The sequence below is a fragment of the Anopheles stephensi genome, chromosome 2 (genome assembly GCF_013141755.1).
Source record: "Anopheles stephensi strain Indian chromosome 2, UCI_ANSTEP_V1.0, whole genome shotgun sequence".
Classification (NCBI taxonomy): Eukaryota; Metazoa; Arthropoda; class Insecta; order Diptera; family Culicidae; genus Anopheles; species Anopheles stephensi.
This window is the reverse complement of record NC_050202.1, coordinates 31,042,397-31,067,072: the sequence shown is the minus strand read 5'-3', so window position 1 is coordinate 31,067,072 and position 24,676 is coordinate 31,042,397. Positions and strand designations below refer to the sequence as shown.

Sequence of the window (24,676 nt, the reverse complement as noted above, 5' to 3'; positions counted from 1 at the left end):
TACCTGAGGCGCCGGACCCGTAAGGGTAGGCATCGAATCCTGTACTGTACTGTCCCGGATACGGTGCGGCGGCGGCTGCTGCTACCGCATTCTGGTACACCCATAGAAACAGAAGAAATCGAATTATTATTGGCATCCTCTCGTAACTGCATGCCCACCGCTTACGACTTACCTGATATTCGTAGAATTGACTAGTGGCGGCAGCAATAGCTGCTGCGTGCGACAACTGAGTGGCAGGGATCGGTACCAGGCCGGATGCGGTTCCGCCCGCTCCTGTCGATCCACCCGCCGAGCCTAGGTACGGTGTGCCGTAAATGTAGGACGGTGGTACTCTGCGCATTCGTCCCAGAGCAAATTGAGATTGTCCGGGGTAGAGTTGGATAAGATGGAGAGAAAGAGAGAGAGAGCGAAAGAGAGAAAGAGAAGGTATAAGATATAAATTATTAAAACTTGATTAACCAATGGCGCTGCATATGCCGTACACTGCAACCAACAGCAACAACAATAAACAACATTAAACAGCAACAACAACAACAACAACAATAACACGACAACAACATCAACAAACACAATTTTTGCCAAACGCCAAACAACAGCAACATCAACGTAAACCGTCTTGATTAGTTTTCAAAACGAAACGGTGTATTGAAAAGTAAAGGAAAATATAAGAAAAGTCAGGTCAAAATAAAAGAAAAACAAGGAAAACAATATAAAACTAATAAATATAGTAATAAAACAAAAAAATGAAAAAAAGGAAAACAAAACGGTAACCCATCAAACGTAACGCTCAAACGACGCATACCGCACGCTCAAGAGGAAAACAAACATAAAACTCAAAGTAAAACTAAGAAAACGAAAAAAAATCAAAACACTCAATATGTTGCATTAAATTGACTTAAACTGAGAAAAATTAAGCAACGTGACAAGACCAAACAAAATCAAAGAAAAGAAAAAGAAAATAAACTCTCCCCCGCACACAGAATCAACCTAGCAAAACTCTTGCTTCGATAGTTAATAGTGATGGTTAAAAGTAGAAGAAACAAAAACTCAAAAGGGGGAAAACACACACCATATTACATCACGACTCCGCACAGAGAAGAAAATCTGGTGAGATTTCAAACCGGCAGCAGAGCAGGGTGGCTTTTCATCATCTCATCATTGTGACAGTTGTCAGTGGCATGGTTCCTGCTTCGAATGCATCCACATATAATATTCTACACCCAAATATTCACTACCTAGCGCACAATCTTCTAACCCGAAGGCTCTCGGCAAGCGACATGAAAACTTTATCCGTCAACCATCTGTGACCATTCGTCAGAATTATTGATCGTCGAGACACAACGCAGGGGCCTCGCAATGGCACAACAACACACTTCGAGCTTAAGTATCTCAAAAATAGGAACCCGCCTTCACCGTTCGAGGGCTAACGGGAGCGGGGGGGGGGCAAACACTAAAAACGCTCCCCAATCCGAACGCAGCACGGTGTGCTTGCGGAACGTTTCGCTTGAACGAAGATTAAATAAAATCCATAAAACAACCTCACCCGTCCGTCCCGTGCGCTGTCAGTCGACGCCATTTTAGAACGTCACTACTATTACTATCCCGCCCACCTTATTCTGATGTTACCGATATGATCGCGCATCGTTACGAGAGGTTCAACAACAAGCAGACGGTTCGCGCAAACCGGGAAAACGCGATCGCACCCCGGATTCGTGTACGCGCGATCTGTGCCGCCGGCCATCTTGTCCGTCCATTTGCACGATCTTGGCTCGAAACGTGCTGCAGAGCAACGTGCTACCGAAATTAACCGTGGAATGCACCGTATTAATCATCGCCAAGCGGAACATCGACGTTTGCTGGTTTAATTTAATATAGTTGAGCTGTCTAGTTAAAAAAAAACACTTTCGGTTATATTGCAACGATAAAACGACCGGACTGTCCTTAACCGGACTGTACAACAAAATGGCAGCCATAAATAATGGTGACGCTTAGACGGTTGCGGCTAGATTAATAATTAATTTCCCGCTTAATACTGCGTGCCAGCAAGCAGTTTTGGAGCATTCGTATAAATAATTCTAAGCTCACACATATACGGTGCATGGAGACCAGAATGTAAGGTTAAAAATGTACTACCTTGTTTACTTTAAAATATGTTCCAAGTGTCTTGGCGATTCAAACTAGATCCGTATGCAAACCACCGATCACCAAACAGATTTATTAAACTCAACGAGGGGTGTGTGTGTATGTGGACGCAATCGTATGAACTTAAGTTATTTGGGTCTACACTGATTTAATTGTGCTTCATCGTCGTTGTTGTTTACTGTTTCACTGTATCGGCCTTCAACTGGCGACAGACAAAGGATGGCCGCCATTACAAAAAACCGGCTGATCGAATCATCCATTTGATGACCCCCCCCTATCGTGTCCCGTGTGTACAACCCGTCTGTACAACATCGCTTAAGCCTGATAGTAATCTACGGCTAGTGATGGATATTTAATGGTTCAAGCATTCTGTAGTTCCCTGTCCTCGAATGCAACACGTCATATAATTCATCATTACAATTCACAGAATTTTATGATACTTTTGCTTGCTAATACCACCACAGATACTGCGCTCATGTGCACATTCGGGTCGCGAAATGATATTGTAGTGGCAGAGGACCACTCTTTCCTTAACGATCAAGTACCTTTCCCATCCAAAAAGGTGTAGTAGGGTGGTGATTGGTACGAGATCTTCACACGCCCTGATGTTCGGCTCGCGGCTGCCCGTCACGCTAGAGCTGCAACCGCGGACATTCCGGACCGCTCGAATGGGACATTTCTTAAAATATCCCGACACAACCTCCTCTTCGGTCTTTGTACTTCGCTCCGTTAGAATGTCCCTCCTGGCGATACGATGTCCTCCACCCCCCCCCCCCCCCCCCAACCCCGCCCAAAACGATCTTGCACTGAAAATATACACTTCGCTTCATCACTGACGGATGGTTGCAACTCTAAAGTCGTTTCTTCTTCAGCGATATGTCCGCACGCGGCACTCTGGCGTTCGTCTTCGGGAAGATCTTCGCATTCGTGAACGGTTGTTGGCGCGGTTGGACACGCGGACGGCGGTTTGACGGAATGGGTGGCTCATGTGCGCCACGGATCCGAGAGAGCCATATTTATTTGTATTTTTAGAAAACTGCTGCTCAAAACTGCGCCGCTTTGGCAAGAAGACGACGACGACGTTCGACACCCTGTCTCCATCTCCACCCTCCTGTCACTATCGTCGTGTCTCATGAGAGGGGGTAGGGGGGGGGGGGGGGGGGTTTGTCCCAAAAACAACGAAGACATCTCATGCTCGTCGTCGTGTCGCGCAAGACTTGTTGACGATGAAGAGCTTCCCCATCAGTGTGTGGCCATGGGTTTTGCGCATTCCTTCCCGGTCCGCTTTTCCGACCGGTCAAAGCTAGTGAGGATTGACATTTGAATTTTCCAACCGCGTTTATATGTCATTCGCCGTTTCCTAATTGCTTCACACTGCCTACCTACACACCGACTCACTATTGGGTTGGGTTTTGCGGGAAATTGAGTGTTGGTCCTCCCCTTCCATTCGTACCGGCAAGGGCCGCACTTCCCCGGTACTGAAGCGCGACCAAGAGCAATTACGTAAATCGAAATAAATGCTGCAATTACATTAATTCGATAAAAATCGCCTCAACACTCTGCCGCGATGAGCACACAACACACGCACCGGCGTAATCGGTCTGTATCGGGCGACCGGTGTCTGTTGCGTTACCGTTGGCGTTACCGATGCCGGTAACATATACGGAGAAAATTGATTACTACTTCCATTAATATGTCCCTACCGGCAGCATTTCAACCACATCAGGGTACGCTTTGCCGGTGTTTTAGTTTTATTTTCACAAAACATCTAATTTCTTTTGTATCGAACTGTTTCCTTGCTGCGCGATGAGTCAAACAACCATTGGTACATGTGAATCAACCGACGATGGCACAATCCGATGTGCCGACGCCTTTATTGTCACTTTCATTATGATGATGAAAGAGCTTCACCTAGATCGTAGATTAAGCGCGGTCGCTCCTAGCAACCTATAAATATGTCCCCAAACACACAAGAACTAGCGCGATGGTCATTACATGACAGCAAGCAGTGTCCCGATACTTACTCACAACCTCTGCTTTATCACCGAACCTACCCCGCGCAATCGATGATTGTGTCAAGTGTTTTCTATTCATTCCACCGCCCTTACGTGTCCTTTTTTCCCCCCCGTTGATTCCCCACAGCAGCAGCATTAGAAGTCCTTCAGCGGGCTCACTGGCCCACTTAAAACAAGTCCAATCCTGTGCCTAAGTGGCCATCGGATGATCGGCGGTAAAAATCACGTTTTGCTTTCTGGCAGATGAAGGCAACCACGAAGAGCGTCACTTCCGTCAGTGATGCTGCTGATTGACGTCAGCCGGTAGTTAGGTGGACGAGGCACAGTGGCGACACCGAACGAACACTCGTTCCATATATGACAGAAGGTACCTTTTGCTGTTCATCGTGTCGTCAAGAGCTTCTGGTTGAATAATATGCTCTTGGTAAGTCTAAAAGAGGTGTTTCGTGTCACTTCGCGTAACCAAACCCTTTCATGCGCTGGCTACAACAATGATGGCTCGAAGAAAGATGAGAGCTCTTTTTTTAAACTTGTTATAGCTTAAAATATAGCAATACGGCCAGGCCGTTCTTTATGAATTAAAAAAAATAGCTTAAAATAAATACAAAAAATACGGTTCCTCCACAAAAAATATACAGCAACTGAAAGGGGTTACGCAGTGTAACGGTTACATAGATTCAATTGGTTGTCAGGACCATGTTGCCGACATGTTGAGGTATTTAAGAGTTTCAAACCCTTTTAATAAGTGTAAAAAAAAAAAACAAATAACACATTTCAATTGCTATACGGGGTCTTAGATCAGACTATTCTTTCCAATATTCTTATCTTATAACAGTTGCCAGCAAAATATCGTTACTTCTTGTCTCAACAAGATATCCCTCTGTTCGGTATATTATCCCTCCCTTATTCGATCTAAAAGTGTTTTTTTATCCTAAACTCTAATTTTATACACTCAATCACACCAAACCAAACTCGAAAGTAGAACACGTAAACTGTCAAAACCACATAAACACGCGCTCAAGACTAAGAAAACTAAACACTCGGAACACTTACGACACTTTTGCAGCAGTAGCAGCAAACGCTCACTTAACATCGAACACAAAGCAACAGTAATGGTCAAACGTCATTAAAGTGTCGCAAAAGAAATTGCCCTTATACAAGCTAGTAACTAGTAAACACTGTCAGCCATGAGTCTGCAAGTTCAGATAGGTCTTTCGCTCGATCATCAAAAATAAATCCTTTTAACATTCAATGTCTTGCCTTTTGCTTTGATTTTGTGATGCAATCAACAAAGCTAAAAGTAGGAAAACGGGCCAAAAACACTCTAAGCTCTAGCTAAAATAAGTTAAATAAAAATCAAACATTTAAAGAAACGAACAACCAGGAAACCAGCTCTATTCCACCACCAGGAAAAGTATCACGCAACACTTGGCGAAACACGGAACGGAGTGAGTGGAGCAGGCGCTTACACTAGGCATTGGGACGCAACAAACACGCATCCTCAGCTCGGGGCTACGCGTGCTGCTGTTAATCTTAAACCATCAGCACCAGATTAGGGGAATGCCAGCTGCCGAGGAATGATCATAAAAGTAGCGCGCGTTCAGTTCAGTTCAGTGGGTGGCAGTAGTTGCACCTTGAAGGAGATAATTTATCGATGTGAGGGAGGGAAAGAATCCATTACAATTTTTAACTGTCGAGTTTTGTCATCCGAAACACGAGAAAGCTCCTGCTTAATAATTGAAATGATAAGTTTTTGATGATTTCCCGGCGGTTACCGCCTTTTTTCTGCTTAAATATAAATCATCAACACAAGGTACCAAGAGATTGTTTCTTGCCACCATTATCATTTGAAGATGAACCGAGTTGAAAACATTACATAAAAAGCAAAGTTTAAATTTCCTCACTAATTTCTGTGCTTGTGCGTGTTTGTGTCCAGGCACAAAACAAGCTGAGCTCTCAGTCATCGAGATAAAACTAATTTGTGAAAGTAAATTTCACCCGGCCGACGCTTCTGCCCGATGCACATCCGAATTGCATACGCAACACAACGACGTGCCATTGCCCCATTCGCATCCGCTTAATGTAACATTTCACCCGAAAGGCAACATCATGATCATGTGGCCCGATCTCATCAAAATGCAAACATATTCCGCTGGCCAGCTTGTAACGGCATGCCACACACACACACACACAAACGGGGAAAAAGCAATTGCAATGAAAAGCAACGACCAGCCGAAAACTTTATTTTACCGCAATCAAAATAATTTTAGTTCCGCGTGGCAGGGCACGCGATAAAAGCGCGGCGTGGTGCGATACCGAACATCCGGGAAAAACAAGTTGACCGATCACCCACACACACACTTATGTGTAACGGACACACGTCACATCATGGCCCCGGGTTTTTGGTCAACGCGTGTTAAATAGACCATGGCCCAATGGACGAGGTGAAATGTGAATCATGTTGCCATTTTATTTGACGATCCGTGTTGCCTTCTTGCAACTACTATGGTTTGTGTTACAAACCCTGCGTTGAACTAGATACAACACACCCGGCGGCCGCACATCGAACAGAGGGAGAAAGAGAGCGAGCAACTGGGACCCCGTGAAAAATGAGAAAACAAAATGAAGAACACACTGTGTGACAACCACAAAAAAATACACACCGCACACACACACACACGCCAAACGCCACACCAACCAACACGCACACCCACACGATCACGATGGGGACACCCGCGGACACACACACGCTAAAAGAGCAACAACAACAACAAAAACAAATCGATTGCACACACGCACACACACACAAACGAACGCACTTCTCACCTCACAACGAGTAGCGCGTAGAATAAATCACGACAGCGACGACGACGACGTTGACACACGGCACAGGAGGTTCACATTATGTGTCTGTGTGTATGTGTGCGGGGGAAGGATTGGGTTGGGGGTCGAACCCGGCGGGAAGGGGGTTGGATGTATGGAAAAGTGGTGAAGCACATGAATTGTTCATCGATGGCGCACATTTTCCCGCACTCCCCCCCTCCCGAAACGCGCGAGTTTGAGCAGCAGAGGCTAACATGACGTTCGAATGCAACACGTACCACAACAGAGCGCTCACCACCCGGGCGGCAACCTGGAAAGGGAGCACAGACGGGTTGAGAGAGGGGGCGACGAGGGGGAGGCTTCGGTTTAAAAACACACCAAATAAAACTATCGCAATGAAAACTCTCATGAATATCTAGCGACGGTAGGAATAAAACACACACACACACACACACACACACACACACACACACACACACACACACAATACCGTTCACACGCGACCCGAATCCCAAACACCCGTTTGTTTGGAAAGTGCAGTTGTAAATGCAAAAATTAAAAAGTCAAACTCGTGAAAATGTCCGGATGTGTGTGTGTGTGCGTGGGGTAGATGGGGCAGGTGTGCAGTTTGAGGTGGAGTTGCAGTTGTAATGTAACAAAATGCAAATCAAAACCACTAGCCGTAAAGATTTTCCCGGAAGCGATTTAGGAAAACTTATTAAAACTCCACTAAACGCAATAAGAGACAGAGACAGGCAAGAGAAAAAGAATTTCTTCCCAAAAAAAAAATACTAAAAAAATATAGAAACAACTCTAAAATATACAACAAAAAAACGGAAAAACCGTATCACTTCACTTCAAGACATAAATATAAGAAGGGAAACTCTAAAACAAAAAGGAGACAAACAAACAAAAACACTTCAAACAATATGAAAAACAATAGCGAAATCGAAGGAAACTGTATGCAAAGTAGAAAAAAAACATACATGAATAAGAGAAAGAGAGAGAGAGAAACAGAGCGAAAAAAAACACAAGAAAAATAAAAACGCAAAAAACAACTAAAAACACAACAAAACACGGTAAAACACAAAACAAAACTGCATCAAACTCTCGCCAACGCCAACAAAACAACAAAATCCACTCGCTCGCTTTTAATCAGAAATTACATGAACCTCTCCGGAGAGACCGACTGGGCGGCCGATTTGGGACGGAATTGCCGGCGGTGGTGAATCGCAGATGCATACACACAACTGGAGAGAGATATTCGCCCAAAGCTTTAACTCAGCCTGCCGCGCGAGGGCTGCAAACAGAAACAGGGTGGAAAATGGATGGAGAGAAGAGATAACAGAAGAGAGAAGAGATGAAACGGAGATGAATCACGGGGAAATAAGTACCGTACATGGGACTAACTACAGTGAGTATTCCGATGTTTTCGTTTGCATCACGACAAACGTAGGAGAATGACTTCCCGAACTGATCAAATCAACGCCAAGCAAACATAATTTATCATTTGAAATAAAATAAGACCACTGGCCACAATATAATATTCGCTTCGAATGGATTGAAGTGACGCAAACGGTACCAAATCCATCGACATTAAAAGTTCACCAGTCACAGTCACCGATGTGCCGGCGAAGAGTTCTAAATAAAAACCCGCAATCAATCTTTTGAGCTGCAGAGTCTACGGGCAAAATATAACACTAGTGTACGAAGACACGCAGAACGGTCCTCTTCTATCCATTCGGTAGCAGTCGGAAAGTCGGAAAGTCTGAACGTCCGCAGAAGCAGAGCAGAACGCGTTCACTAACCCAACACCGGTGTGACATATATGCGCCAGTGACAAGAGGCTTAATTAACGGTCCTCGGCTGTCTTCAACCGATTCCGTAACGTAGACGAAGAGATACCAGCAACGGCCGATCGCTCGTTTAGAAAATTTATTCCCACTCGATCTACGGACACGGTTGCACGGTGACGGTGGCAGTTAGAATTTCTCTGTTGCTTTTTCAATGCAGTCCCACTAAGGCAATGGGTAAGAATGCATCCACTAACCATAGCGAGAACGAGAGTGAGAAAGATGTATAGGGGAAAAGTTTGGAAAACTATGTGCCTATTTATAGGATAACGCCGGGCCGGTAACGTGTACGCGCGCACAGCGTACGATAAAGGAGATCTCGGTGCGCGATCGCGTAACAGCTTCTTGCAAAATTAATAGTGCACATTGCACATTGGAAGTGCATGGAAATGTACGATTGTCCGTTTTGGTAAACAATCATTTTAACGACTGTTGTGCTGAACCTTTACGCGATATGGGCATGGGACACCAGGCGTCTCCATCCTTGGCAGACGATGAGATCAGGCCGGCAACATATTTTGTAGCGATGATTCTTCACCGAACATAAAGTGGAATAATGAAGATTTTTTCTGTATTATACGGAAATTTAAACCGAAAGACTATTTACGTCTTACTTTATCGTTTGTTTGGCTTATTAGGAACCAATCATCTCTGCCAAAATGGTTTGTCAAAATACAAATACTTTTCGACTGTCCCTGTTTCGAAACGGGACATTCAAACGATCATTCGCTTCACATCAAATAGGCCTTCCCACAATCAGCAAACAAATACCCCAAACCCTCCTCACATTGCTGATGATGCCATTTGGCGGACAGATTTGGCTTTACACAGGAAAAATTAAAGAGAGCGAGAGAGGAGAGAGAGAGAGAGAAAGAAAGACAAGGAATAGGGAGCTTTGCTTTTCGAGGACAAATACACGAGGAAGTGACGAAAGAACGGGTAGTAGTGGTAGAAGAACACAGATGCACTTCCAGCAACAGCAAAAACACTTACCCGTACTGTCCCGGTATCACTGGATAGCCAGGCGTCCGCAGACCTGTCGTGGCGAACGAATATCCTGAAACGAAACGAAACCATCAAACACGATAAAAATAAGTCAAACTGGTCGGTTAGATCGGTTAGTAGGTGCAAGGACGAAGTCAATCATCAAACTCAACGTAACGAGCCACCGCAAACAAAATCAACAGATAAGGAGGCCAGCTAAATTCCGGTCGATATTAAACATCACTGCAATCTGTGAATGGTAAGGAACCGGTGATGGTGCGAAATCAGCTCAGCAAAACATGGTCACAATCCCCTGCTGTGTTTTAGGTGCTCATTAAAATTGCATCGCCCGTGCCTATGCGAGTCACAGTAACGCACCGAGCGCACGTGGATTGTCTAATGAATCCACCGCTTCTGCTGCACTAATCAATACCACACACAAAGCTGATTCGCCATGGCAAGTCTCTTTACGCGTCAATGTTTACGTAGCGGTACCAACGTTCGCCGACTGAGACCATTGCAATAATCCCCGGCACCACAACAACAAGCCTAGCTAGAGCACTATAAACCGCCAGCGAATGAACCTTGTTCACCGACACCAACACTATCGCACGATCCGAGCAGTGGCTGCCGAGCGAAACAAACAAAGCAAGCAGGAAAGAAAAAAACTACTCCCCATCGTGCTGCCTGACCTCGACACAAAGCAAGGCATAAATGTGGAAAAAATTGATTTACTTTAATGATTTGTTTACTCGCTGTTGGTGCTCGTTTGCAATGACTTCTGTCATCGGTTGCGCTTTACCCGGGACCCGACAGCCGATTTCCCGTCCGAGCTTCGAAACTTCACTTGACAGCTGACGTCTCCGGAACCGTAAAGCGAGGCATCGAAACTATAGCAGACGGAGGATAGGCAGGAAAAGAGAGAGCAACGCGCCCCGGTACGTCAAGACAGGCGAGAAAAAAGCGAAGCTCGTTTTCAACGGTTCTGTCTAATAGAACTTGCAAAGACCGGTGAGTTTGTTGTACTACGGTATCCATTCCCGGACCTGTACAATAGAGTACAGTCGAAGGCGAAGATTGACACTCTCTCGCTGCTTTTCATCGTGCCCATCGAAGGGTAATAATCCTTCGCGCTGGGTCTAGCGAAAACATGAGTCCTTCAGGCTAGAGGTAAGAAAGACAGCACACAAACAACCAACTTCATTTCAAGTTGTAGACGAACGCCGAACCACGCCGCCAGACAGTTTTGCGGGTGCCAGTATCGGTGGCAAATTGCGTCAAGCGTTAACTCTTGTTGCACCTGCTTTACAACCATTTTGTCTAAAAGCCATCGTGCGCTTTGAGTGATTTAATCCGGGAATAAGAAAAAGAAAGCAGATGTGCATAAATTCTGCTCTAACCGTTGGCCACCATTACACAGACACGTATCCCACCAGCACGAAAACATCACACAACGATTCATTTTCCTAATGGACACACACGCGCTCACCTTGTGATGCATTGCCCCGTGGTTTGGCGCCCAGTATCGCGAGATTTACGTTTGCTTTCCTGCCATCGATGATCGGGTTCGGTTCCTTGCAGGCACGCTCGGCACTCAGTCTATCACCCATAATCACCTGCAATGATTGAGAGACGGGGAAAAAAAAACATCAAACCTCGCTCCTTCTGTCCATCCAACGGCAACCGGCAACTTACGAATCCATAACCGCGACTTTTGTTCGTCGTGCGGTCGGTTATCACAACGGCCTCCTCAATATCGCCGTACACGCTAAAGTGCTCCCGCAGGCTCTTGTCGGTCGTATGGTACGGCAAACCGCCAACGAACAGCTTCGTCCAGGTCGTATCCTTCTGCGCGCTCTGTGAGGACGTCGTCGTACCCGTGCCGCCCGATTGCACCAACGCCAATGCGGCATCGGCCGCATCCGGGGACACCTGCATCAGCATTTTGTAATCCAGCTTTTCTGCCCTTGCCAGCAAATCTGCTGCACTGTGACACTTATAATATTGCTCAACGCTGTACGCGTTTTTGTGGTTGCTGTTGTAGTCAGACGATTAGCGCTGCTTTTTCCTCAAGTTTACAGCGCGCTGCTGTGTTTGTCCTCGGAAGTGGGAGATGCTATCTGCAAATAAACATGGAGACCAAACAAACAAAACTTTAATTAGTGAAACGTGCAACTAATGTGTCTGCTACTAACATTTATTTTACACAATGCAAATTACTTTATCTAAAACCCAAAAACCAACGAGGAGTATTTCCCTGCATGAGATATTCGGTGTCAACCGCGCTTTTGGCCCATTCCAACCGTTTGTTGAAGCTTAAGGAGTCCTGCCTGTCTACAAACATAAATTATAAACAGCCCTCAACTGCACTGCACACAATGCCCCAAAAGAAACCACCAAGATAGTGTTGTGGACGAAGTCAAGGAACAAACAGCGAACGACTTTTATGCATAAACCTCTCAAACGCGTATGGACAGGACAGTTCGACAACACGCCCTCCGGTCGCATAAACCAAAACACAAGGAGACAACACTTTTGTTGAAAGACGGCAACTGATAGGGATCGTAAAGCACCCACAACTACCTCGGGAAGGTAATTTGATATCTTTTTGTTTTTTTTTTTTGGCTCTGCTTTGCGTACACTTATGGATACTTGAACCATTGAAAACGGGAAGACGTTTCGTCTGCTAAGTCCCGCATGTTTCGAAGTATTTTTAATATTCTGCTTAAATTCTACTTCTCCCCATTTTGAAGACATGTTTTCTTTTTTACCTAGAATGGTAGAATGTATAGTGACGCGGGGGGACTCAGTTTACGCGAGTGGACAAATGTGAAAAGACCCCTTGGTTCTTATGGTTCCAAGGCGAACGGAACGGAAGGTGAATCAAGTTTATGAATTCGATACTTCCGCCTGAAGTAGTTGCTGGAACTGTGATGCAAGTTGTACAAGGTACAGTGCTGTACCTTCGTATAGAGTGTTAAGAGAGTAAAACTATGCGCCGGGAACTCTTTGTAAGGACAGTATTGGAGCGACTTGAATATGTCACGCATATACAGGTACTACGTAGCTTACTGAGCACCTAACGTGGCCAACGAACTAGGACAGCGAACGTGGACACAATCCGAAGCATGTTTCAACACACACACAGTTTTAAATCAATGCAATCACTGGCGCTGCACACAGAACCTCCAAACGATTACCTTCCCGCGCCAGACAAAACGATCGCGACATTCGCCACTTCAAATTAACTCTTCACGCATGAGAACTCACAGCAATTCTATTTTTCGTTCCCGTTGCTTCTTTTTTTACCTTTCAATGCGTTTCCAAACAGAGCGACAAAATGGATAAAGTAAGCGCACTCCACGCATCCGTTCTCGAAACTTGCCCAACTCCACGCCACACCACATACAGGGGGGACGGACGGACATTCGAATGGCTCGTGCGACGAACGCTCGTCAGCACCAAAACCCGATGTCGAAACCTATCGAGAGTTTGGTCAACCGTGCAGAAGCCGGAACAATGGGTCCTGTGCAATTGAATATCGTACTACCACACACACACACACTACAAGTGCGCTACTACATCGCCCAAGGTTTAAACGCTTTCCTCCTTAGGCCTGTCAAACATTACATTCTACGAACTCGGCTCTGGAGCCCAAAGTTTCATATGAACCGTTGGGAGTTCATAAATGTTATTTTCATTCTTTTTTTTTCGTTTTTCATTCAAAATGGAGCTGATAAAAAAACAATACCCGGGCATTGGGTTTACTTTTCAATCACTTTCCACCCCACCAGTTTTTGAACGATCACCATTTACGATGACCGTCTGGTGTCACCCCGCTACTTGGTGGTCTGGAACAGTTTTGTGTACGCGTGTGTGTGTGTGTGTGTGTTAATGATATGAGCCCATGCAGAGAGCCCCAGAAGCCTTCATAAATTATATTGAACCCTTTGTTGGAACCACCTTGTTCCAGCATAAACACAAACACACACACACACACGCGCGCACGGGCTTCCGATATTACGATCCAAAGGGAAGCGTTTGTCCGGAAACCGGATGGTACACCGTTCGGGCCACGGTTGATTGCACCTCGTGGGCTTCCTTGCGGTGTTCCACCACTAAAATAACTATTTAAAAAAAACACTGTCTCACTCACACATTCGACCGCCTATCTATCATCGTCGACATTGTCATCGGTCGGCATCATCCATTACGTTTCACTCTCACTCGCCGCCACATTTTCTGCTGATGACAGTTGCGTTTTGATGGTGAAATTGACGGAGCGGTAGGCAGCGGGCATTCATTTAAATTTTGCTCCCTCAATGCACAAATGGCGCACCGGAAAAAAATGAAATACTCTAAACCGAGAAAGCCCACGGGAACGTTCCCTTCCGTGAGGAAGCCTCAACCGATTGGGTCCATTTCACGATACTTCTCGGGTGGTCTCTCGCTGCGCCTGGAACATTGGCTAACTTTCCGATACGCCGGTGTGGTTTACAATTTCCAAACACGTTCATCACATTGATTGCACTTTTTCCCCCGAAACGTCAGTCCAGTTTTTTCTACTCCTTCCCCGATCGTAAGCTCGGGAAGGACATTCCGGCGAGTACTTGCACCCCATCATGTCCAAACACATCACAAACCCAAATGTTTTCCTCCTCGGAAATGTACCAAAGTGAAGTTAAAAATGTGCTTCATTCGAGAAACAAGCTCAGGGGAGAGAGAAAAAAACAACAACACAGGGATTTTTTTTCTATTCTGCTTCCATTTTTTCTGACACTCCGTTTTTCTTATCACTGACAACTGAACGACATTTGCGCGACGCGGCGCGATGGTTGCATACTAAACGAACGGGCAAACTCCGAAGGAGTATAACGATGCCCGGATTTCTGTGCGAAGGGAAGGAGTTTTGATTTTGATCACGGAACAGGCCCGCAACCCAACGCAAAAACCGGAACCCCAACGTGCCTTAATTGTTGTATTTTATCATCGTTTAAGCCGCCCGACTAAGGCAATCATGTGACCACGGTCGGGGTGGTACTGACGCTTTCATAACCTTCAAACTTGTATTTAAAAACCCAACCTAACCCCAACATCGGGACTTTTACTGTCCGTTTTTTTTTTTTTTTTTGTTGCTTCATCCATCCTTGCTGTTCGTCGGTCGTCGTACGAACGATTCGTACGAGCGTTATGATGAAATTATATTTAATGCCACTCTCGTTAACTTTCCGTTTCAAGTCAGTCAGGAGACGCAGGCTCGAGGTGAAATTCTAAGCCTTTTAAAGAATTGCTTCCAAATCCAACCGATGCGAGCCAGACATTGGTGGTACGGTGGTACGGTGGTACGAAGATGCTTCATCATTTGCAATAGCCCCGATGATGTTTCCGGGATGAGACATAGCAGTAGACCCGGATACACCAGTTCCTCATTTATACCAGCGAGATTTAAAGGGAGACCAGAGGTGAGGCACCCTTAAATTCAGTGAGCGAATTAATGTAGCGAAAAGCCAAAGATAACACCTCGACAAGAACGCATTAATACTCGACGTCCAACATGACGTGATGAGGGGACAAGGGTGTCAAAATTAGATGCTCGTTTCTTTAATACAGACGCAAAAAACTATGCATTAAAAGGAAAAAGTGCTTTAAACCTGAACCATTAATTGGAGCCTTGGTCCCATTCCTTTTTTTTGTAGATGAAATACACAGAACACAGAATACAACTCGTGTCATACTCTTGCCCAACAAAATCAATTTACATCCAAAGCTAACTGAATAATCAGAGTATTCCGATTCCTACCCAGACTTCAACCGTACACAATACCAAACTGCGTTGGGAATAATACACGCTCTACTGATTTATGGATTTTAATTCGCCCGGCTAACAACGATTCACTTATCCTCTATCGAAGATGGTATTGCAAAATCGATTGGGCATAATCCTCCTCCTTTGGTCCCGATGACCGTAAATCTTGTGCCGAAAAGCTACCAACAAAAGATGTTGGAGAATGGCATCTCGACACAGGTTTCCCCATGTTCCATGCGTAAGAGGTTTTCTGAACCGAACCAAGGTTCACCAAAGGATCAACGTTTACCAGCTCACTAGTAACCACCCAACAACATATGCTGTGGGAAATATCTCGCCAGCGGAAGGGACAAGAATGTCAACCCGAGATCTCGTAACAGTGGACGACACAACAACAGACAATTTCGACATCCAGAACTGCATCCAATCCGGGTGCAATAATCGTAAAGTAGTGCTTCCGTCCCGTCGCCGTACATCGAAATTCCGTGCAAGGGATTTACCGTCATCAGCAGCAAATCCTTCGAGGCATGCAATACCGGGAATATGCAACACGAAAGATGTCTTCATACGAATTGGATCTTGGTTTGAAGACTTTGCGTGAAATGATGCCATATGCAGAACGGACCATAGCGTGAAGATCTGCACCAACACAACCGACTGAGTGTGAATGATGCTTGCGTATGTGGATGCAGCTCCTTCGCGTTACATCTCACCTGTGAGAGTTGAACAACCAGAGAATGCAATCAACTCGCTGACAGAGATTGTCTTGCAAGGTAATAAAATAATGTCCCTTTCACCGTAGAAGAAAACTCATGTGGACCTTTTTCCGCCATCTCTCCAGGGAGTTTCGCCCCGAAATTCTACCCATGGACCCCGGTTACCGTCCAATGTTCGCCCGAATCAAAAGAAGGATAAACAGCATTCGTCGCGTTACGCATGCATGCAGCTGCGTACGTGTATAATTAATTTTCTCTCAACACCCTGATAATGTTTGCGTCATTTACAGCTCCCTCTACCTAGGGAGTTGCACGGGAAAACGGAAACCCTGCTGTTTTTGGTCCGGTAGAGTCCGACCAGTGCTGCCACCCTTTCCAGCTGCGTTGAAAGAGTGGAGATGGTTTTTTATGTTTTATTTTAAAAAGCTTACAATACATCCCTCCACGCGTGGAAAAAGGGTCAACCAGACGCATCCAAGACACCAGGGATGACCAGGGGGAAGGAAATGAGGCATGGGTGGAACGGAAATCGGAAGCGACCTAACTGGTTACCATTCGAAAGGTCATCGGATGTAATTTATCAACTTCACCAACAGATATACGCTGTACATTGCCATCGACCTCTCTCTCTCCAGGGTTTGCGTTCCTCCAACAGTTCTTCGGAGCGATACCGTACCATAATTAGATGCAGTAGTGTGAGTACGGCCGTGACCGAATGTCTCTCTTCCATCCCACAGCACACACAGCAGAGTCGAGTGGCTTGTTGGAGGTGGATAATTCACGATGGCTATTTAGACATCACAAGTAGCCTTTAGCTAAATTTCATTCCGCCTCGAAGATACTAGAGGAACCCTAGAGGATATACTAGAGGACCGATAGAGGTCGGCAGGTATCAGGATCTACAGGACAGGGGAAATACTTTCCTACCGAGAAACGGTCTCCTCTCTTCGACCGTTCGACATTTCCGCCTGCAAACAGTTTATCAACAGTCAAGTGTTAGTCCGCTGCAAACCAGGTGAAGAGACTGCTACATCGTGGAGTTTCACAGCGTCAAAAAACGGGAAGCCATACACCGCCGACGGGAGTTCTGTTCTGCCAACGGTTCTCTCAATGGGGTAAGGAGCACGATATGTAACTACACCTTAGGTCAAATCCACCGCAGAGCACTCCATTTTCACATTCCCAACAAAAAACCCACGTGGTTTTCGCAAGATTCCACGAGGTCCCGCTTTGGTTCAAACATCAGTCAGGTGTTCTGGGCCTACTATTTTACACAATCAAATTTTCTTTAAACAAATTTTTCACATTCATTTTCCTTTTCATATTAACTAAGGCATTGAAGCACAACAAGGTGAAGGTAAATAGCCGGGTTTGGGCGAGTGAGGTTGGGTAAACGGTACCCCCCCCCCCCCCCCCCCCCATTTAAACTACACCCAAAACAGAAAACAACAGCGAAGCGGACATTCCACACTCTTATGGCCCGCTGCTCACCCTCAGCTACTGTGCTCCCACCAGAAAGGACGATGTTATGAGTTTTCCGAAGAGCATTACGTCGCGTCGTTACTCGTAATGTGCCTGAAACAGAACCTGAAAGCTGTCCTGGCTTTTGTTCCTTTCCGGCCTATCCTCGGGTACCTACTGCACACCACACCACCCCGACCAGAAATTATGTCTATATGCTCTCTCTCTCTCCGGTTTCCTTCCTCGGTTTGGTTGTTGTTTGTACATGTGTTGGTTGCAACTTCCCCTGCTGTTCGTTTCATTCCGCAGTTCGCTCCCCCGAACGTCGCTGATGCATTTTATGCAACCCGTATTTTACTCTCGCCCAAGGGTTGAAGAAGCAAGCCAGGGTTGTTCGCCCTTTTTCCACGCGCGCACACCATCACCAGCGTTGTACGTGTGAGAGAGGTAAGACCAATTGTCATCGTGTTTGGCATCGTACCACTACAGGCACCAGCAGGCACCAGACGGACCACTCGTGCGCTGCCAACGCCACGCGAAACACTCACAAATCGCACACGAACTTTACGACCTACCCCCCCCACCCCGGGCCAACTATGCTTCTGGGATGCTTGAACCCTTTCCTTTTCGGCGTCCTTTTTTCCGACGCCCAAGCACAGCCACACATCCCTTTGAAGCCAACACAACAAGTACAGCACCACCAAAGCGCACACTAACGGCGTGAGCCAGCCACATGGAAACGTTACGACGACTAGGGGTGAATTTTAATTTTTGTAAGGACAAGGCTAGAAAGCAATGTGCAGATTCGTGGCCGTCGTTGTCGTTGTCGTCGTCGTCGGGGGACAGAGCAAGAATACAAAAAACGATAAACGATCAAAATCACTCAGAGCATAATTCGGTGTGCGCCACCGGTGAGACGTTCAACTGAAACGGATATGCACGGGTTTAGGCACGGCTCGAGCGCCATCGCCTCCCGAACAAGGGTAACGATTTTCATTCAGGTTTAATTTTCACATCCGGTTCGCCTTTCGTCACCCATACCCGGGGACGTTGTCGTGGGGGTACTACTACTCCACACGTTTGATACACGTTGTTATTTTTATATTTTTAAATTCCTTTCCTACCGTAATCGTAACTTGTCCACCTTGCTTGGAGTGCGCTGGGAGCGTTCACGCTTTAAGGACGAAGGTAACGAACGAAATTAAAAAGCTGAACAGAAATTCCACCTCATCTGGATAAGTAATTGTAGTAGCTGTATGTATGCATTCTGCTCCATTCCAGCGCGAATGGCGCACAGTGGAGACCATTTCCGGCAATTGAGAACTAATTCATAACAACATTGTCACCAGCCTTGGGCGAAGGACGACACGGAACGGAATGCTGCCTCGCAGGAATGCGCACTTGGAAGGAGTGTTTTCGCACCTTTCTGCTGTTTTCTCAGCTAATGGAATGTGTAATCTTTACATTCCACTGCACCGCGCTCCACACGGATCTCTTGGCTGCTGGTATTGATTCTCGCTGTGCAGCACGAGACACAGGAGTTCTGTTTGCGACCACAAATCATTTCGGCAAAGGTTCGGTCTTAATAAGGGCCTGGGTGGGTGGAAGCTTCTCGCTTTCACCCGGGTAACACACAGACAGAGAGCCCATTCGCTGCCGGTTTGCCACACTCGAACACTATACTGTCTGTCCACGTTCATAAATCACATCAATTTCAGCAGTTCCTCCTGGTTTTGCAGCATGCCTCAAAAGGGACGAACATTCCCAGCTTTTTGATCAACGACACACACACAGACTCATACTACCCCGGTGCCACACAGTCCATGGACAGTGCAAAGTGCCCACAGTAGTGCAGGACACGCAACCGCGCTACTAATGGGACGACTAATAGCCATAACAATGAGCGGCGAGGACAGAGTGGGCGAAGAGTGTCAGCACGGCGAAAAAAAAATGACCACCTCGACATCAAACGATGCAACGATTTATCATCATGCGATGCTCCCTTGCCTGTTGTTGGTCAGCAGTCCTCACGCTCAAATCTGCTCCAAAATCTGACACAGACATTCGTTCACAGCACCGCCACACACATGTGACACCGAAATGCTGCCGTCAATTGTACGGACGATCCACCATCATTCTCTCTCTCCTTCTGCGTCGTCCTCACTGTACGTACGCTTACTGTGGACTTGCAGGACTTTTATAGGTACTATGTAACAGTTGAAAAACACTCCATCTCCCAATGGCTGGCCATCTCTCTTCAAGTCAACTGCAGGCGAGGTCAAGTCGACCGTAATTTATGAACCACAATCAGCAAATCGAAGCGAACTACTCTCCCAGCCAGTGTCCAAGAATGCAGCTCGGGGATATGTTTGACTGAGCGTTGGTGAGCTGCTGTAAGCTAGTACCTTGCTCAATTTTACTACTTACACACGACGTACGTTTAACTGCAAATGACATTCACAGCAACAAAAAAAAACCTTTGGTGACTATAAAACTTCGTTTGGGTGTCTCGATGGTACGACAAGCGAGAGGAATTAATTATTTGCTTCGCATCATCAAGAATTATCAACCCTCGCACCGTGTAAGCAATTTCCTCCCGCTAAAAATCCGCTTTGCAAGCAATTCTGGTTTCTATTTTTTTGTCTGTGTGTGTGTGTGTGTGTGTGAAGACGAGAACAATTTGTGCTCACAAGGACGCTGTCACATTGGCAGGGAAAAAGGGAAGATTAGAGTCCCACCTTATTGTGGTAAGTGATTTCGTTAAACTCACTTCGTCATGCGGCCACGACGCCTCAGACGTTGTCTGCCGCACACATCTTGAAGGCAATCGACGTCAAATGCTGGCCGACCTCTGGTCGATAGGTGATGAGGCCACCCTCCCCCTCCCGGACTAAACATCCATTAATCACTGCCGAAACGATCGGGATATCAGTCATGATCCGCCGAAACCACCGCGCATACCTAGCGTCCTTGGATGGTGCTTAATGTCTTTTCTTTCTTTGCGAAGGACACTATTGTCCTGCGATGCTGTTCAACAGAGTCGCATCATTATCAGGCAGATTAGTGTTCGGGGGGTTCATGTACTGTTCGGATTGGTATTCGATTTGAGGGATACCAAATTGACACGCTGACTACAACTGTGTACGATAAGAATCTCAGAAAGATAACATTAAATTAAATCTAGTACAATGGATTGCTTTCTTCCAATAAGTTTGGAAACCCTTTCAAATAGCTTTACCAAGAAATTTGTGCGACATTCTCAAACTGCAGTTCACAAAGCCGCTACAAATATTTCTAACTCTTATAGCTAATACGCAAAATAACTTTGACGCATCTCGCCAACTACAGTGCGCCATTGCAAAAGTACGCCATTTCCCCACGCGGTAAGACCACCGCCAGAAACCTTTAAAAAAAAGTAACAGATTTACGTTCTATCTCCCAGCCAGGCCACCCTTCAACGCATCGTGACGCAGTAACTATGTGTCATCGAAAACGCTAAGATAAAGGAATTGGTGTACGCGTGCCACGACGTCATCATCGCCGCACACGCTTCCGACTGCGACGTCATTTTTCTGCCAAGATAAAAACGAAACCATGACGCTGCAAAGCCAGGCCCCACACTTACCAACAACAACCCAACCCTCGACCTGGCAACATCATCCCTCGTCGGTTGATTGCGACATTGGTTGGGGATAATTTATGCAGATAAACTTAGATCCTGCATTGAATTAAGTTCGGAGTTCGTTCTGAAGGTGGTATTGCAGAAATGAAAAGAAAATCCCTAAAATGAAACAAATTGTACGGTGAAAGTTGTCCCTTTTGCGCAACTACCACCCCTCCATCAATATGTGATGTGTGTTTCTCGAGTGTGTCCAGAACCCACCACCATCATGTGTGTCGAAGGCACGACTGCTTACAAATGCAAAGGCTACAATATTTTTTTGTTCCTACCGCTGCTTCCTTCTTCTGTCAACTCAATCACCACCGCATATGCATTATAGCATGCGAACAATTTCCTTTCTTTTCCCAGAACAATATAATCATAAGGTATCGTTTCGTAAAATGTGCATACATGCATTATGCTCCAACCCTATCAACACACCCACTCCCTTCTTCGCGAGGACACACACTCACACACACACACTCTCCCGGGACCTGATGTTGACCAGCCAGTACCCTCTGCTCGCCAAACGTCAACGTCAAACGGAGGCCTCTGCAACTTTTATGAGCCATCAACTGCATGTTGCACTCGCCACTTACGATTGCACCGCAGCTGCACGTTCGGATGAATACACACTCGTTTATAGGTGTGTGCGTGTGTGTGGGTAGAAATCTACGCAATCGGAACAATATTTTATGACACGAACACGAACCGATTTCCGTCCACAATTTATGACACACTGCGTTGCATTTCGCGGCAAATCCTTTCCATCTTGCGTATGTGTGTTTATGCTTATGTTTATAGGCCAACCGGTAATGTTTAAACGTCTGTAGCTCAAGAGTGTTGGAGTAGTAAAGGCACCCTTCTCTCCACTCAAATATCAACAATCAAACTGCCTAACCTATGGGATGGATAAACGCGTGGAGAACACACAACCTCAAAAAAAATCAAACCAAACCGTAATAAACAACTACACGATAGGATAATTGTGTTGCTTGTTTCGGTGTGTTGGTGTGCTTCCGTATGTATATCCCAGCGTCACCCATTCCCTACGCTTCCCTTCGTCGGCAGCAGGCATGTCCTTGGCGTTAGGCTGGCCGGTAATTTCAGTTGCGCTTTGCCTGTTTCGTCCTTTGTGGCAAAGGAACTCACACACACACACACACACACACCACGTTTGCCCAAGGTTATACACGCACACATTCTCCAAGCGCGCTTGCATCAACGAACGGTCAAAACACGGAACGGAAAGCCGAACCAATACACAGCATAAAGCGACCTAAACACAAAGGGGACCTCCTAACACACACCCACCATTCTTCGCCGTACAAATCGACGCTTTCTCTTTGTGTATGTGGGGAGGAACAATTTCAAGCATTACATACATGCACCCGCGTTGGGGGTTAGTTCGTTTTTTTGTAATGTGTTGGTTGAGAAATCTTTTTCTGTTCCTTCCTCACTCTTCCTGAAGTATCCGGGGCGAAGAAACTATGTCGAGCAGGGGACAGAGTAAAGAAAGAATGTCTCAAAAAGGCTCATACACCTCGATAGGGGCTGTATTTAAAAGGATTCCTTCCTTCGGGTCTTGCCCGGGTTTAAATGTCTTCAAAAATGTCTTCAACAAATCCAAACAGTCAGACAGCCAGATGTTTCCGAGGCTTGCGAACCCCGGGGCCTGAGCAGGAGAAGCGTATCCCTGGATGTATGTGCGAATAAACGGCGCATACACTTATCCCTCTCTTCGCTATGACGTGTTCTTCAGCTGACACACGCTTCGACGGTAGACATCGAGTTTTTGCCTTTGTTGGTTTCAGCAGGCTGGCCAGCAAGTAAAGCCAGCAAACCAAACAACCCAATGCCTCATATGACCGGGAATTACCCACGAGTCAGACATCCGGCCGTATCTTGTTTTGGCAGAACGGTTTAAAGGGACCTTCGCCGAGACCTTCTCATCGAGCCTGTTCGCTCGCAGTGCGAATTGGGTCATTTACCCCCGTGTGGCAGAACACCCGGACCATGGTGCTGCAGAAACAGCTGTCAGGATATTAGCCACCAAGAACGCGTCACCTTTGACAGGGGAAAAAAGAAGGAACGGTCGTACAAAGGAAACGTCGGAATAGGTCCTACAGCTCAGCTCGGGATCGTTATGGACCGGGTGCTAGAAAAGGGAGTGGAAACAAGCTCTTGGGACGGACAGCAGCCGCACGTTCTGTCGATTAATCAGCATCGGATCAACTTACCTCCCCCTCTCTCTCCCTGCCTCGATCTCTCGCGTCTCCCTACAGTAGGGGGCCCCATTTCTTTTATTTGTAGAACAAAGCCTTCCTTATGATCGTGCTCCTAGGACGAAGGTATTCTATTCGAACGCTCTTTTTTTACACATTCACAATCTATTCCACCTTCTCGATGAGGCATACACACACACACCCGGTGTTCTTGCTCGGTACCATTCGATGGGGTATTTTTATGTGTAGGGCGCTAGAATACTCTTTATCAGAACCTTTATGCACTCCATTAATTCGATTTGCGCCGTGCGGCTGAACCTCGCACCAGACCAGCGCCAACGATAGCGACACCGCCATATACCTCGATGGTGTATTGTTGTGGATTTGTCCTTCGAAATTCACTTTCTATCAGGAAACGGGGAACACCTATTTTCCTCTACCGAGGTATTGAGGTGGAAAGAGAAGTCCCTCCCCCCGTACCGATGACGTGAAAAATCTGACAAATAATACGACCGGCTCTGCGCGGGAGGGAGAGCATTCAACTCACACACCGACCGCACAACTCCAGTTCCAACGCACTAACGGGCTGGTCGTGCGTTATCAAATATTAACCTCTACCATGGGCTTTTCTCGACCATCATTACACGACGGGTTCGATATTCTCGTCCCCGTATTTAATGCACCTTTACCGGAAGGAACGCTACGCCCTCACACCCGGTTGCCGGTTTTCCGATCAACATTATCAACCTTCACACACATGATTGCATGCAGCAACACAACCACGCGTACGTGTTTATTGGGGAGTGAGATACGTCGAACCCCTATCAGGGGTAGATGACTCGCCACCCGGAAAGGATACTTCTCGGTGAACCTGGAGTGATCCGAGAGGAACAGAAAAAAGAAGGCACAACACACACCGGAGCTGGAAAGAGAGTCTTTTTAGTCCCGTATGTCCCATCGCCAAGGATAGCGCGTAATAAAATCGTGGGT

The 24,676-nt window shown here is 46.3% G+C and overlaps 1 protein-coding gene across 6 annotated transcripts in view; it reads right to left on the bottom strand.

Annotated features, from left to right (window-relative positions):
* LOC118506192 (RNA-binding protein 24-B-like) overlaps positions 1-24,676 on the bottom strand; it is a 45,625-nt gene that overhangs the window by 3,836 nt on the left and 17,113 nt on the right. For 4 of the 6 annotated variants that reach the window (XM_036042983.1, XM_036042986.1, XM_036042984.1 and 1 more), the window contains exons 3-7: positions 11,513-11,937; positions 11,307-11,433; positions 9,827-9,890; positions 173-332; positions 4-91 (exon numbers count right to left, since the gene is read on the bottom strand). In XM_036042983.1, coding sequence (XP_035898876.1) covers positions 4-91; positions 173-332; positions 9,827-9,890; positions 11,307-11,433; positions 11,513-11,761 — 688 coding nt within the window. In that variant the 5' untranslated portion in view covers positions 11,762-11,937. Of the gene's footprint in view, positions 1-3; positions 92-172; positions 333-9,826; positions 9,891-11,306; positions 11,434-11,512; positions 11,938-21,934; positions 21,955-22,060; positions 22,082-24,676 lie in introns of those variants that run through there. The other 2 variants (XM_036042987.1, XM_036042988.1) reach the window with 2 other exon arrangements.